This window comes from Pimephales promelas, chromosome 8, assembly GCF_988280905.1.
Source record: "Pimephales promelas chromosome 8, fPimPro1.hap1.1, whole genome shotgun sequence".
NCBI lineage: Eukaryota > Metazoa > Chordata > Actinopteri > Cypriniformes > Leuciscidae > Pimephales > Pimephales promelas.
Genome location: NC_142776.1, coordinates 28,672,346 through 28,688,276, shown reverse-complemented (window position 1 = coordinate 28,688,276; position 15,931 = coordinate 28,672,346). Strand labels below are relative to the sequence as shown.

At 37.7% G+C, this 15,931-nt stretch overlaps 1 protein-coding gene across 5 annotated transcripts in view; it reads left to right on the top strand.

Annotated features, from left to right (window-relative positions):
- larp4ab (La ribonucleoprotein 4Ab) overlaps window positions 1-15,356 on the top strand; it is a 31,539-nt gene extending 16,183 nt beyond the window's left edge. For 2 of the 5 annotated variants that reach the window (XM_039689153.2, XM_039689157.2), the window contains exons 5-17: window positions 629-765; window positions 839-942; window positions 1,316-1,426; window positions 2,277-2,330; window positions 3,536-3,736; window positions 5,885-5,988; window positions 8,516-8,557; window positions 10,077-10,268; window positions 10,608-10,656; window positions 10,737-10,913; window positions 11,021-11,145; window positions 11,980-12,163; window positions 12,250-15,356. In XM_039689153.2, the coding sequence (XP_039545087.2) occupies window positions 629-765; window positions 839-942; window positions 1,316-1,426; window positions 2,277-2,330; window positions 3,536-3,736; window positions 5,885-5,988; window positions 8,516-8,557; window positions 10,077-10,268; window positions 10,608-10,656; window positions 10,737-10,913; window positions 11,021-11,145; window positions 11,980-12,163; window positions 12,250-12,633 (1,864 nt within the window). In that variant the 3' untranslated portion in view covers window positions 12,634-15,356. The remainder of the gene's footprint in view (window positions 1-628; window positions 766-838; window positions 943-1,315; window positions 1,427-2,276; window positions 2,331-3,535; window positions 3,737-5,884; window positions 5,989-8,515; window positions 8,558-10,076; window positions 10,269-10,607; window positions 10,657-10,736; window positions 10,914-11,020; window positions 11,146-11,979; window positions 12,164-12,249) is intronic. The other 3 variants (XM_039689155.2, XM_039689156.2, XM_089134277.1) reach the window with 3 other exon arrangements.
- The last annotated feature ends 575 nt before the right edge of the window (window positions 15,357-15,931 follow it).

Sequence of the window (15,931 nt, the reverse complement as noted above, 5' to 3'; positions counted from 1 at the left end):
ATTCTTATATCTCTCTCAAGGTTATTTACTTCAAGCTCAGCCTTCCCTGTAAAATTCCACAAGCCATAGGACTCATTAGCTGGGTTAGATTTACTGCTAACCCCCTCTATCCTCCTCAGTCTAAGATGACCTCGGACCCGGCCATATTTCTGGTACCTCACTCCACTCTTGATAAAGGAAAAACAAATTACCTCCTTCACGGATAGCTAAACCATAAGACATTCCTCCGTTATTACATATAGGAGGTGAACAGGTAATATAAAATATAGAAACATAAGGCCCAATAATCATATGTAATACATGTGAGATTAAAATTTTCCCCAACATTCTTTACAAAGACAACTATACATTTTTTTTTTAGAAGGTGGTCATTGGATTGTTGGAACTTAGTTCACATGTCCAGTGATGTGATAACACACAATGTTTGGAGTAACAGGTTTCTATCAATGGAATATGCAAATTATGCGATGGAAGCTTATAGTTAGCAAAGCAGAAAAATCTGTTTTCCCAATATGCTTAATCTGTATTCAAAGGCTTTACCAAGTGAAACGCTTATGTTTTGAGTGTTATGAATATCACTGCAAGTGCTCAATGTAATGAATCGGTTCATTACATTTATTTTCTACAGGGAGAATCTCTCCAAAGACCTTTACCTGATATCTCAAATGGACAGTGATCAGTTTGTCCCTATTTGGACCATTGCGAACATGGAGGGGGTCAAACTGTTGACTACTGATATGGACCTTATTCTTGAGGTGTTACGAGGTAAAAAAAACTACTCTGGGCAAAGTTACAGTTTGTTGTCATTCCTTGCATTTAACTGTGTTTTCCTTCTTAGCCTCTCCCATGGTGCAGGTGGATGAGAAAGGTGAGAAAGTACGGCCAAACCACAAGAGATGCATCATCATCCTCAGAGAAGTTCCTGAGACCACACCTGTCGAGGTGAGAGAGTCACTCTGTATGTTCATCTCATGTAGCTGTATATGGGAGAGATTGGTTATTATTACTGTGGTTACCCCGATGATGATCAGTATCGCGCTTGGAAGGATCCAGAACCATTACTGCTGAGATTTCATTGTCCTCTTGTTTAAATCCTCCTTTATCTGTCCTTATTCTTATTTCTCTCTCTCTCTCTCTCTCTCTCTCTCTCTCTCTCTCTCTCTCTCTCTCTCTCTCTCTCTCTCTCAGTACAGTGGATTTTGCCCTAATGACCGTGAGATTATGAGATCTGAGGGATATCTGACCTTCTGTTTCTCAGTAGTTTTCACTTGTTTTTTAATTTTCTGATTAATGCTTTTGTCTCTCTCTCTGTCAGGAGGTGGAGGCACTTTTTAAAAGTGAGAAGTGTCCGCAGGTCATCAGTGTGGAGTTTGCGCACAATAACAACTGGTACATCACATTCCAGTCTGACACCGATGCTCAACAGGTATTATTGTCAAACGCTGGACAAGAGCCACACTAGTTGTAAGCTTTGTAGAATAAAACTAAAATATTTCGGAAACACAACAAATATGAGAAGCCATATGATGCGTTTCCACTCAGAGGAGGAAAAACTCTTGGCGTTGTTATATTATTAATTTACTACAGGTATGCTGCTAGTTCAGGCCCACATTTATTTTCCTGTTGGTTCTTTGTAATGTTAATTAAATATATTGTACGTTAATTCTTTATGGGTCATTAAATTGTACTTTTAAAGCTAAGTATTTATAGTCACACACACACACACACACAAAGATTCAGGTAATCGCTTTAGCATCGAATCGCACCCCTCTGAATCGTAATCGAATTGTGAGGTGCCTAGAGATTCCCACCCCTAACATATGTTGTTGTTTTTTTTTTTTCAAGATCTGTTGTACTATATTGAGTTAACTCCTTTTAATTCAGATCATTTTTTGCAAGTAAAAGTTTTTTTTTCATTAATGGTTGTGATGCCATTTTCCTGTAATATGGTTCATGATTATTTAATCTGCAATGTGTAACTTTCTGTTTACTACTATAATGCGTGTAATATGGTCCTAATGAAATATATAAATCAGTGAAGACTTGGGCTTAATTTTGCATCAAAATGATTATATACATATATTATTAGCTAGCTGCTTGGCTTAAAACTGAAAAGATATTTTAACAGCCATAATTTGCTGATATGTAAACCATTATGCACTTTTGCTCCACTGTTGCATAGATAACCCTTTAACACTTTAACACTGTGTTGTTGCATTTTTGTCTGCTGATTTAATTAATGCAAATGGTCTATATCTGGCCACATTGTTTCACAGGCTTACAGATACTTGCGTGAGGAAGTCAAAACCTTTCAGGGCAAACCAATTATGGTGAGTGCACATTGTGTTGCTGTCTTATAGTTTAACCAGACTGATGATTCATGCCAGCTTGTGTGTTAGTGAATGGATGTGTGAATGTGCACTCAATTCCTGTTCTAGAAGTATGGCTTCATTGTTCTCAAGGACGCTGTTCATAACAGGACTCTTTGAAATACTCAACTTTAACCCTTGTTGTGTGAACCAATCAGTGATCAGTTATACTATTATTATGTAACCAATAGGAAAGACCCCTGTAAACAGTGAACTGGCCAAAAATAGGATGGCTGTTGGCTACTAAGTACTTGCACTATATTAACTGGGTTAAATAGAATTGCATTACTAAAAAGAGATTAAAATACCTTTTTCATTGACTAAAACTAGACTAGACTTAAAAGAGCATGAACGTGACTAAAACTAATAAAAACTAAATTCAAGTTCACACTACAGGATTTTACACCCAATTTGCAATTCGTTGAGCTCGCCGACAGATCAGGGCGCTGAGCCCAGAAAATATCTAGCATGCTAAATATCCAGAGCTGTCGCACGACTCAACCTCAGTAATGTCATGACCTACAGCCAATCAGAGCAAGGCATGGGTTGAGGTCACCCGGTAAATATTTTTTTCTTTTTTTGCATTTTTTTTTTTGTTCTCCGAGCAAATAATCACGCAAACAGTTTGCAGCACTAGTTTCTGTCTGACGTCCATATTCACGTATTGTGTTCTTTGCTTGGTATTGGCACGCGTGCTGTTTCGCGTCATTTCCGGTTCATTTTATCACGTGATTTTTCATGAAATTTTTCGAGGTTTGTAGATAAAATCTTTGGGTGACAGTTGTCAACTTGTGTAGTGCGTTACCTCCTGTTGTGGATCAATCACGTTGTGTCGTGTAGTAAAGAGCAAGTCATGTAGTGTGAGCAGCCAGCATTTTAAAATCATGTAGTGTGAACAAGGCTTAAAATGACAGCTTGACAAAGACTAGACTAAGACTAAAATTAAAACAGGCTGCCAAAAACAAAACTAGTATCCTCTAATATTATAGTAATGTATCAGATGAGAGGGTTCCTTTTATAGCAGCATTATTTGGGAGAGATTAGTTTTTTTCTTTATTTATAAAATCAAAATATCAGCATTTGTATCAACTGCTCTCCTTCTATATTTGAACAACGAGATCTGGTTTTAATGCAGTTCTGTCCTTTGTGTGTTTTTGCCATGGTAGGCTCGCATCAAGGCCATTAACACGTTCTTTGCTAAGAACGGTTATGGGGCCGTTGACTCTGGAGTGTACTCCACTCCATCACAGTACTCGTCTCCAGTTTACCTGCAGCAGGTGTACCAGCCTCCGCAGCAGTACCCTCTCTACAGCCTTCTGCCACAGACGTGGACCCCTTCACCCACCCCTTATTTTGAAACGCCACTGGTGAGGACATGAAATATATTTTCTTGAAATATTTTGAATTGATTTACTGCTGAATTATGACATTCAAGTGACGAAGATTACTAGTGGTGGAACGAATAACAAAATTCAGGGTTTGGATCATTTATTGTATTTGAGCTACGGGTCGTATCATTTTTCGGTCCAGATTTTAAAAATGTATGAATTTTTTATATATATATGAAGAGTTCAGATGCAAAAGCCTCTAAGTGCCATTTGAAATTTTGTTCTAGAATGATCATTTTTATCAAGCTTGTATATTTAAGTTCAGTGATTTCACTTAAATTGCAATGATAATTACCTATTAATTGTTATTTAAGTGAAATTACTGAACTTAAATATACAAGTTTGATAATCATCATTAAAGAAGAAAATTTCAAATGGCATTTAGAGGCTTTTGCATCTGAACTCTTCATATATATATAGCCGAGATGAATACAAAATAACATAGTCTAACAGTAGTATTCGGGTACAAAAATGTATAATTAAACCTAAATGTAAAATGTAGGCTTCGTTCATTGTAGAAATTAAAGTTTTATCTTTCTCCAAGGTGTATTTTGTTGGTTTATTAATATTAATGACAGAGACAACGGTATGAATATTAGGCACCTGCTGTTACTTTAGGACCGAATTATTAGATAAATTATTATTAGTATTTAAAAGAGAATTTCTCTGAATTGTGTAAAAAAAAAAAATTATTATCTATTGTCCCTTTAATTGGCTTTATGCCCCGCTGCACTACTTCCTGAACTTCAGCCAGCTCTTTGTTTCCTGTCTGCCATTATTGGCCAAATTGATTAATTCAGGTGTGTCTGATTATTGTTGCCATGAATACTGAGGTCAAGCACACCTGAATTAATCAATTTGACCAATAATGGCAGACCGGAAACAAGGAGCTGGCTGAAGTTCAGGAAGTAGTGCAGCTGGGCATAAAGCCCATTTAATGGATCCTTGTTGAATAAAAACTTAACCTATTAATACTTAACCAAACCATTTGTTTGGTAGTGTAAATACTAATTCAAAATATTTAAGATTAATTTGTTTATTTTATTAAAATATTTTTGATAGTTTAAAAAAAATTGTCATTAAAGACTGCAGGTTCGTAAATAATTGATTTATGTTGCCATGGTGCTATATGTGCAAAAGCACCAATGGAGCTGTATATGATATATGATGCAGATTTGGTTGTTTTGACCCAGTGATGATAAACTAAGCGCATAGAGGGAAGCAGGGAGTGATCAGAATTTGTGGGGAGTTTCTCTGTCTCTCTCTCTCTCTCTCTCTCTCTCTCTCTCTCTCTCTCTCTCTCTCTCTCTCTCTCTCTCCCCCCCTCTCAAAGTTCACTCCTGTCCCAGTGAGCGTAAAGATTATGAGATCTGAGGGTCACTTGTGGAATGACGACTAAATGGCTTTTCAATATCTAAGCTAGTGGCTGACCTATATGGGAATACATTTTTTCACATACTTTTGCATTACATGCATTACTTTTTCACATACCATTTAATTGTGTTTACCAGTTCTGTCTAACAATGTATTAGATATGACTGACAGAAATCGTAAACTAATGAAAGCGGTCAGACGGAGAATGTGATCGAGTGCTGTGTGATCAGGTGCTGCTGTTCTCAGTGCCACCCGTCAAAATAAATGTCCGCAGCGCCGTCAAAATAAGTCCCGATTCAAACACATTGGTTAATCAGAAAAAATTCGGCATTGCCGATATATAAGTCGACCTCTGGTCCAAGCATTGTAGCAACAGTCATTTTTCAACAGATTTGAATACGACTCATCCACTGAGTTACTCTTCTTGATAGCCTTTTTAGTTCAATTTGTATTGCAGTCATGAAGGCTGAAGGTATGAGCTGATGGAGTCTCAGTAGGTCTCTGGGTTTGTAATCAGGTTTGTGATTGCAGGCTAAGCTGCAGGGGAGAGACTGGAGTGAAGCGCAGTATGAAGTCAGTCAGGGCAGTTGACTGCTTTCTAAATGGTTACCATGCCAACAGTTGTTTGGTTAATTTGGCGTTTCACATTAATGTTAAGAGGTGTTTTGGGCATGCGTCACAAAAATGTGAATTGAAGATAATTTGCAAGTGTTTGAGGATGTGTGGGTTAATCTCAGCTGTTTCATCTTGCAGGCTCCATTTCCCAACAATACATTTGTTAATGGCTTTGGCACAGCAGGAAACTACAAAACTGGCTCGTCTCCAATCAGCCTTACACGCAACTACTCCCGCAACCGGTAAGATCCTGAAATCTACTTGTTTTAAAAGTCTCTTTCTTAGCCTATCCCTTTCCCTCTCTGCCAACTTATCCAGTTGTTTCTTCTACCATAGGAAATTATATCCTGGGGTTGGTTTTTAATAAAAATTTCTCCTTGTCTTAATTCTTAATTCACCCTCAATTAAGGCTTTAAAAATGCCTTGAATCAAAGCAGAGAGTCTTAAATTCACGAAGTCATGGCATTAAATGTTGTATGCATTGCAAAAACTTAAGATTCAACCTCTGTAGTTTGTTATTCAATCAATACATTGAAAAATGGAAAGCATTTTTTTTTTAAAGATGTTTTAGCTTGTCTGTTTGCGGTCAGATCATTTAAAGCTTTTAACCTGAAGGTTTTTTAGTCCAAGGATCCAGAGATGGAACATTAATCATTCCAGTGTATTTAGCTTTTAACAAAAACTCACATTGAGAAATTGTTTCTGAAACATGCAAGTCCTCAGCGCTGAAGTACAAATGAATTAATCAGTGAAAAACAGACTGAACGGCAGGTCAAAACATCCAACTGATGCCCTGAGCATTATGATCCAAACTACAACTCTCAGCTGGATAAACGAGACTTCATATTTTATATATGGACAAATGGACATCACAAGTGGTTCTAAGAATTGAACATATCAACACTATTTTATCATGACAAAGTTTCTTTACAAAAGACTCGAGGAAATGTGTTCAAAGATTTCGACATTTTCTTAAAGGGTGTAAAAAGGGACTTTTTTTTTAGAGGAGAGCATTCTAAAATTAGAAACTACAGTGAATGTTTCTTCACTGTAGTAAAAATGTGTACGTGCACAGGTGTATGGCAAAATGACATGTTTATTGAGAGCTGGTCAGATGCTGGTAGAGTTAAGGTGTGCAAATGTCCTTGGCAGCACAGGGACGCTGCGTGAAGAACCAGGAGTGCTGAATACGTATGGATAATGCACAGAAAACTGATACAGACCAGGAACAAACATACAGGAAAGATCCAAAACGATTTGACAAAGACTAGGTGACAACAGCATTTGCAGCTGCAATGATCAGCGGACACACACAAGATGAGAAAGGAGACAGCGAATTCATAAACTGTGACATTGGCTCTCTCACAGTCAACAGAATATCTAGATAAGATACTTTTAGCTGTTATCTTGTTCTGAGTTATGTTGAATGGATATGGAAATTTAGCGATCTATTGTGAATATGACAGATGGAACAGAGTTCCATCTTTTGGGCATTCATCATATGGCATTGGTTTTCATTTCTTGTCCTCGAAACAGAGCACTAACCTGTTAATTTAAGTTGCACATCAAGAAAATCAAATGTGTTTGTAGTATTATTTTATATGGAAATCAATTATTTATAATTCTGATGAGAATAAAGTTAGGGTTAATTAAAATTAAGGAAAACAAATATATTGAAATGCAGCAAATTAATTATAAATTCATTCAGGTACAATTATCAAACATATCTCAGAGTCTTTTTATATTTATTAGTTTAATTAATAAACTAATTATATGAAACTATTATCAGTGCACTATAAATAAACTGGTTCTATGCCTTTATTAATAAAACATATTTAAAACATAAAAGGCTTGAGACATTTATAAAAATGCCTTCTATATTTCTGTTTTGCTTTTCACTCCATTTTACCGAAATCGTACCGATTGGTGATGTCTGAACCGAACCGTGACTTCTGTGTACTGTTCCACCCCTAGTATTGTCGTCATACTATGAATTACGTTAAGCTATGGTAAAAGTGGTAACCGCCAGACCTGGAGATCGGCTGAATGGTTTCCTAAAGGGTAAAAGAACAAGTTTTTTTACTCGAGGGGAGGTGGAAGATGAGCTTAAATGCCCAAATTCCTATTCCTGTAACATTAGATGTCAGCACATCTGACAGGACAAGCTGTTTTAAACTTGTTAACTAATATGTTAGGCTACCAGTTATTTTGAATCCCTTAATATAAGCTTGTCATGTTTAGGACATTGTACTATGTAGCTACTTTCACTGCAACAGCTCACATTGCAATCTACACTATTTTTCAGAAGTGCTCGTATCGAAATAAACGGTATTGCCTCATTTTGTAACTTTTAAAAAATATATATCGATATATCGTACAAAAACTCGATATACCGCCCAGCCCTAAGTAACATTGTCATTCAATGCGTCTCCTTTACTCGTTACGCCTTGCTACTCATGTGTGTTGGACATGCGTGTTGACAAAGCACACACATAGCGTTGATGGGAAAACATTCTTAAAATACATTCTACAAATCTGAATATTTCCTAAATACCTATTCATGGTGTTTTAAAGTGTCCACGATAATACCGTGCATATTCATTATTGTGATGAATCGTATTACTGTATATCAGCACTTGTCTATCCATCCTTTTCCATTTAAATTAGAAGTGTTTGTTCAAGTGTGAAATATTGTTGTCATGTGCAGAAGGCAGAGATCTGTATTTGAGCCACTGGAGTCAGACTGTCTTTGTTACTTTTACTTTCTAGACTTCCACTTTATTCCAGAAAGAATGTAATCAATGCCTTCAGGTAAATTCATTTTAAATCATCGTATGCACGTTCATTATAGTGCTTTTTAACCATGAGTGAGACCTCCATTGTGAAAGAGCATCAAGCTGTATGTTGCATGTTGGCTTTCACAGTGAATGACAGTGCATTTGTTATCAGATCTGTCATGTAACCCTGTCCTTGCATGCATCATCTGTTGATCTGCGTGTATGAGAACTTCCTAATTGTGTCTTGAAGTACGTGCGTTATATACAATCTGCATAGGTGTTGAATGAGGAGGTCGGGTGAGCCAGTGACCTATAGTGCCAATATATGCTTTATCCAATTTAATGGCAAATGAGGTAGCCTAAATATAATTTTAGCTAAAAGGAAGTAGCAAAAATATTTGTTCACTTTATATTCGTTTATGTGCTTGAGTTGAAAAGTGTTGGGTGCTATGCACTTATTGGGTTCATGTTGAATTGCAAATGATTTTTGCTGCTATTGCGTGTAAGGTTAAGGACAAGTTTAGTGGTATGGTTGGGGTTAAGGTGTAGGGTTTAAATGGATCATAGTTTATCTGTGGTTCGTACAGACCTGGGGCCTGTACCATGATGGTAGTTGAATAAACTCAGGGTTGCAGGATTAGTTTCGAGTTGACAAAACCAAACCAATCCAACCAGGCTTTGTTGGTACCATGATGCTGATCATCAACTCTGGCTTTGATCCTAAGTTTAGGTGTGACATCGGTAGTGAACAGCCAATCACATGCTGAGAGAGTGAAACTCATTGAAATTAATTTCTTGAGAGAAGCAGCACAATTCACTTATTAAACAGTTGCATTTGCCACCACCCATTCCACCCCCCTCCCCTGTGTTCTTTTTTTTCCCCCTTGTTGATCCGAAAAATGATCTGATCCATGACTCAAATGCGATATAATCCAAACTACTAGTTTTGTGATCCATTGAACCACTGTTAAGGTTTAAGGCTTTTAATACAATCTAAAACATGTATGTACATGCATGTAATTCACTTTTGAATATGTGATTACTTGAATTCTGTGTATATATAGGCCTAACATTTGGGGCATCAGGGAGCTGCTATTGTCTTGTCGGTCATCTCTTCTGACTCTCTTAACTGCGACTTTGCTACTAGTACTGTATGGAGTAGTGTCTGTTGCCCAACTGAACAAAATGGGATTTTAATATTTCTATAAAAAAAGCAAAATGACAGTGGGGGTGGTGATGTGTCTGCCATGTAATGTAATCAGTTTACATCGGAACACTAACACCTGTAACCCTGATTCCCGCAGAAAGCCTGCTACAAATGAAATGGTGTCATTTCAGGAACTTCTTTTTGTCACTACATCTCTCATGCATATCTCCATTTGTGGAGATGCTTGTTCTACACAGTGAGAGAGACCACCCTTAAAGCCCAGCTGGACAAACTATCTGTTCTACAGATATTTATTCAGCTTTGCTCTGGCTTTTGAGCCTTGGTTATAGTTGCATGCTATCACCTCTGAGAAACGGCTGATTTTTTTTTTTTTTTTTCTGTGCAGGAATCATGTAAAGCCACTGCCTCGTGCTGATGCGAGTCAGCTGACGGAGACTTCGTCCGGTGCCGGTAGTCCTCAGCCCCCATGCACCCCCACTTCAGACACCACTGCCTCCACCCTCACCCCGCTCTCTGAACCGCCAGTTTCCCCCAGAGAGAACCACCTCTCCGAACTCTGCATCAGCGGCCGGGCCAGGTCAGTACACACAGATGAGACATGTAGCAGCATTTTTCTTTTACCTGTATAACAATCAGATTTGATTGGTTTGACCCAGTGATGATCAACTAAGCGCATAGAGGGAAGCAGCGAGTGATGGGAAGACTTTAGGAGTTCTTTATTTTCTCTCTGATCACTTCTCTTGTCCTTTCATTTCTTCCTTTATCTCTCTTGCTCTCTCTCCTTGAAGTCTCCGTCACTCCTGTCCCAGTGAGCGTTAAGATTATGAGATCTGAGGGTCATCTGTTAAGTATGTTCTCTGAATGGTGACAGGTTTGATGAAGCAAGTGTATTTAACGACTTCTGTGATGTGTCTAGGAGAGGAAGCTATCGTGGCATGAGGAGGAGAAGAGAAGATGAAAGGATGGTAAGTCCCAAGTTAATTGCATGGTTCTCCATAATTGTTGCTTTTTGTTGTCTCTCGTTTCATTTAATTTCATTTTACAGAGGCAGAATCCTGAATCAGAGGTGAAAACTCCGCCTCCAAAGTTTGACCTCGCAACCACTAACTTCCCGCCTTTACCAGGAGGTGTGCCGAGTTGTCTGCCAGGTGTGAGCATGCAAACGGAGTCTGTGTTGGAGAATCGCATGGCAGATGTAGTTAAGGGCATCAGCAGGGACAAGGTAGTAAAAACAATTTCCTGTACCTGTGTATTCTCAATTGTTTTGCTTGTTCACAGAGAATCTTTGATATTACTCAAGCAAAGTTGCAATTTTTCTGTGTGCTTTAGCCTGAAACAAATAAGCAAGATGTCAGTCAAGATCCCAGAACATGTCAAGTGGAAGCCCAGTCGACCGGACTCTCCGCTCCAGCGCCAAAGCTTCCCGCCACAAAACAGGACACGCCTAACACTAGGTACACACATGCATGTACACGCTTTAGGCATTATAAACTACTAATGAACATTACTTTAACAGCATTTATTAATCAAGGTTTTAAATAATAAATATACAATTATGATATTTTAACAAATTATTTGTTAATAAATATTACTATTATTAAAGGAGTAGTTCACTTTTAAAAAAACTTTTGCTGATAATTTACTCACCCCCATGTCATCCAAGATGTCCATGTCTTTCTTTCTTCAGTTTACTTTTTGATGTAAACATTCCAGGATTTTCTCCATATAATGGATTACATTGGGAACCAAACGGTTCAAGGTCCAAAAGAGTTTCAGTGCTGCTTCAAAGGGCTTTAAACGACACTAGACGATGAATGTCTTATCTAGCGAAACGATCGGTCATTTAATAAATAAATAAATAAATAAAGTTTAAGTTTCATAAGCACAAATGCTTGCTCTGTTCTGTGATGCGCGTTCGTGACTCGTCTTCAAAGTCGTTCATCAAAATGAACAAATCTTTTTTCGAGTCATGACTCGAAGGGTCCTAGATAAGACCCTTATTCATCTTCTGGTGTCGTTTAAAGCCTTTTAAAGCTGCACTGAAACTCTCATTTGGACCTTCAACCTTTTGGTTCCCAATTAAATCCATTATATGTAGAAAATCCTGGAATGTTTTTATCAAAAACCTTAATTTCTTTTCAACTGAAGAAAGAAAGACGTGGACATCTTGGATGACATGGCGGTGAGTAAATTATCAGCAAAAGTTTTTTTAAAAGTGAACTACTCCTTTAAGTTTGTTCAAACAGAAGCAAGTTAAAAATCTTGGAACGCCACATTTCTCTGTACAGTGCGTCACAGCAAGTGAAGAAACCAGAGAAAGAGGGTCAGACCTCTGACACGCCTCAAGAGCCTGCATCAGTGACCACACACCACCACGTCCAGCCCATTTCCGCCCCAAAACCTTTGCGCAGCCAATCAACCTCAAGCACTGAAACGTCTACTCCACCTCTGCCATCAATCGCATCTTCACAGGTAAACGCCTTCATTTGCTAAATTATAAATGCTCCTGGAGCTTATTCGCACATCAAAGTAAAAAAAGATTTCTGTTAACCTTTAAGGATTTATTGACTCCTCAGGAGCCTCGCAAGCTGAGCTATGCAGAGGTGTGTCAGAGGCCACCCAAAGACCCTCCCCCTCCACCAGTAACCCCACCCAGCCCCAGTCCCACCGCAAACCAACCTCTACGTGAACTTCGAGTCAACAAAGCGGAAGGCCCAGCTTCATCCCGCTGCAGCCCCGGTGAGAAAATGGAGAAAGGAAGCGAGAGTCGGACGCCCAGAGAGCACACTGGCTACCAACGTGGTAATGGTCCCAGAGGGTCAGCCTTTAAGCTCAGAGAGCAACAGAGACGACCTCCACAGGGTCGGCGCACCTCGCCACAGTCGGGGTACAACAGACGCAGTGGCAAAGAACAGAACATCCCACCCAGATCGCCAAATTAATGCCTCTTATGCCCACGACACATGCACAATTGTGTGTATACTTGGATACACATCTTATACATAAAGGAAGAGTATATAAATCTATATATATATCTATATAAAATCTACATATGAAAACTGGACTGTCGCACTGTGGTGTCGAAGAATCCTCTGCCTCCTGAATGACTTGAAATCTGGGAAGTTGATTCTTAAAAATGCAGGCGAAAACGAGGAACTTTAGGAAGATGAAGAAAACCTCTTACACTTGAACTGAGAAATGGAGGCCATGCTTCCTGTGTTGTCTGATTTACAGCGATTAATTAGCTTGTGAATGAGTTTTTACTTGGAGTGTTTAAGGTCCTGGCACTAGTGTACAATGTTGTACTTTTTATTTTATTATCTAGGAATGATAGATCTGTTGGTGAGATCAAGCACATGTTTTTGTATGCAACAGATCACACAAAGACGGCATAATACCGCCCCCCAACGGTCCATATTTCACCTTTGTGTGTGCTTGTGCACTGGCTGGGGGGAAATCTGATTCAGATGTGATGCTCTCCCAAATAATAGTGATTAATATTTAATTTATTAATAACATACGCAAGATTAAACATTTACAGATATCGATAGAAGGTTCCCACTGCTCACTGTCCTTGGAAAAACAGGGAATTTCAAAAGTGGGATTTGCAGGCTTGGGGGAAAAAAATCTTAGAAATGAATAAAATAACTAATGTAATAAATATCAGTTATTTATACAGCTAGAAATTATTCCAATGTGATGAATGGATCTCTCTAAGATAATTTCTAAAACAATCCTTATGTTGTCATTAAAAACGTCTGGAAAAGTCAAGGGAATGTTTTGGTCGACTGTGTGGGAACCCTGTCGATATGTGCCATGCAGTTTCAAACAACTCTCAAGCAGGCTTTAAGGGTTTGGCCGGATTCAGAAAGCTAAAGCACTTTGTGAATTAATTCAAATTTAAACATATGAGGTGTTTATTGATTCTAAAACTGGAGGACAAGTGTATGCTGTTCTGACAAAGAAAGAGGGAAAGTTGTAGGTTTGAAGGACACATTTAGACTGCTCAAGACTGACGAATGGATGAAATGGTACTAAACATCCATAGAAAAAAGATCCAGACAAATATAATACAATTTAAGGTGATTTTGAGTTGGTGTGTCGTGCTGTATAATGTCGTACGGTGTCATCTGTGATGTACAGTGTTTTTGAATGCTGGGTCTGTCAGTAATGGGAAGATCAAGCTGCTTTTATGCTGAAAGAATGAATAGATATTATTGTGTAAATGAGCTAAGCCACTGTTTGTCTTCCTCTTCCTTTGGAGTGAAAGTCTTGATGGTGTTTTTAAACTGTCAGCCTTTTTGTTTTGTTTTGTTTTGTTTCCCGTCTGCTGTAGATGCTGGTGACAATAATCAGGTTGGATTTTATATGCTATGAGTTAGTGTGCTGCTTTGGAGTTGCTGTTCATGTCCTAGTCTGTGATGTATGTCAGTCTATGTTGTGTGTTTTCCTTCTGTTTGTTTGATTAATAATAATCTGTATTTGACGCTTGTTTATGCCTGTACATTTCAGGTGTGATTACATGAAATATACCTGCTACAGAGCTCATTATTTACCCGTGTTATCCAGTCTCATGTCAGCCTTGGTAAAAGAGAGGGAACTCAGGACTTCAGAGGAAATTGGTGATGTGTATGACTGCAAATTTTTGTCTAATACTTATTGCAGGTTTTTTTTTTTTTTTTTTTGTAGTCTTTTGAATTCAGTAATCGCATTATACTGTTTAGGGGTCTTAAGTTTCTGTTAATAATGTGTATTTGAACGTTTAAAAAAATGTTTAATCAAATGACACTGTTATGCATGATTCTCTCCTCAATTCGATGTCGTCCCCTCTTTATCTCATTCTCATGTATGGATGGGTTGTGCACAGATCCAGACCAAAGTCAAATCAGCAGAGAGACAATCTCAGAAGTGCTGTTTAAATGCAGTAGCTCTTCCCTCACACCCCTCTTACCGTATTCTGCCTTGGGCAGGGCCACTGTTTGAGTGAGTGTTTATAATCATGATTGTTGAACTATGTATGTTTTAGATTTTGAAAAATGTGTGTGCGCGTGGAACGTTATAATGGTGTCCTAATGAATAATTTCTCAATCCCCTACTTTTAATTTGATTTTAGAAGAACCATCGGAGAGAAATTTTATGCATCAGTTTTAATTTATTTTGTTTTAAGTTCTGTTTCTCTTTTCAACTTTCATTGTGGCTTTCTTGCCCAAACATTTGTGTTGTTAGTTTGAGGTTTTTTTTTTCTTTTTTCTCGATTTTTATTTTCTGTTTTGCAATATTATACTTGGGCGCAAATTATGTAGAGACTGTGCCACTAAAATTAGAAAAATCAGTGGAACTGGTTTTATTTTTTTATTATTTTAATGGATTTGATTAATAAGTGGTTGGTGAAATGATTTTGTTTTGTTCCTAATCTTATATCCTGTGTAGGCTGTAAGCATTTACATTTAGACACCATGAAATGGCACGGTTACAAGTAGCAAGTCTTTAGCCGAAAAAAAAAAAGTATTCATCCTTTCTTTTTAATCTTTATAGGGGGATAGGCTCTGTCACAGGAGATAGGTATAGCAACTGCTGAGTGAACTGTTTTGGATGATATTGTAGATGTTCAATGAAAATGCTTAAGGAAATGGAAGAAAATAAATAAATGATAAAATGATTTTAATCTGTGTTTGACTGTTTTTGAGAACCATAGTTGAAAGTACAACCTTGTAATTCTATAGGGAGGGATTTATATATATTTATAAAGTATTTACCTTTATGGTGGTAATACTTTATTAAATTTAATAAAGTATTACCACCATATCACACATGGAGTTTGAGCAATTCAAGATTGTTTGTATTGTAAAAGCCTGCGACTTCCTATATCTGTCCTCTTGCTGTGTTTTAAATTTAATTAAATGCAAGTCTTGTTCTTATAAAGATTGAAGTAGCTTATTTCCAACAGAAATCTGAAGGAAAGAAATTCTTCTAGCATTCTCCAGTATGATTTTAGTTCATTTGTCCCAAATTGTGATAACTGAATGGAAATCATCTGCACATTCCCTTTGTTGTTTTTCCTCTGGGCCATTTTGTAGTAATAAATCACAGTGCATAAATTGCCAGCATTGTACATGTGAGAGAACATTTGATTGCAATTTTGGGGATTTTTAATGATTTAAAGATAAATCAAGTAATGGTTCTTTCCATAATATGCTTAAAAGCTTTACGAGCTAACATTAAGAGCTTTATTCCATCTCT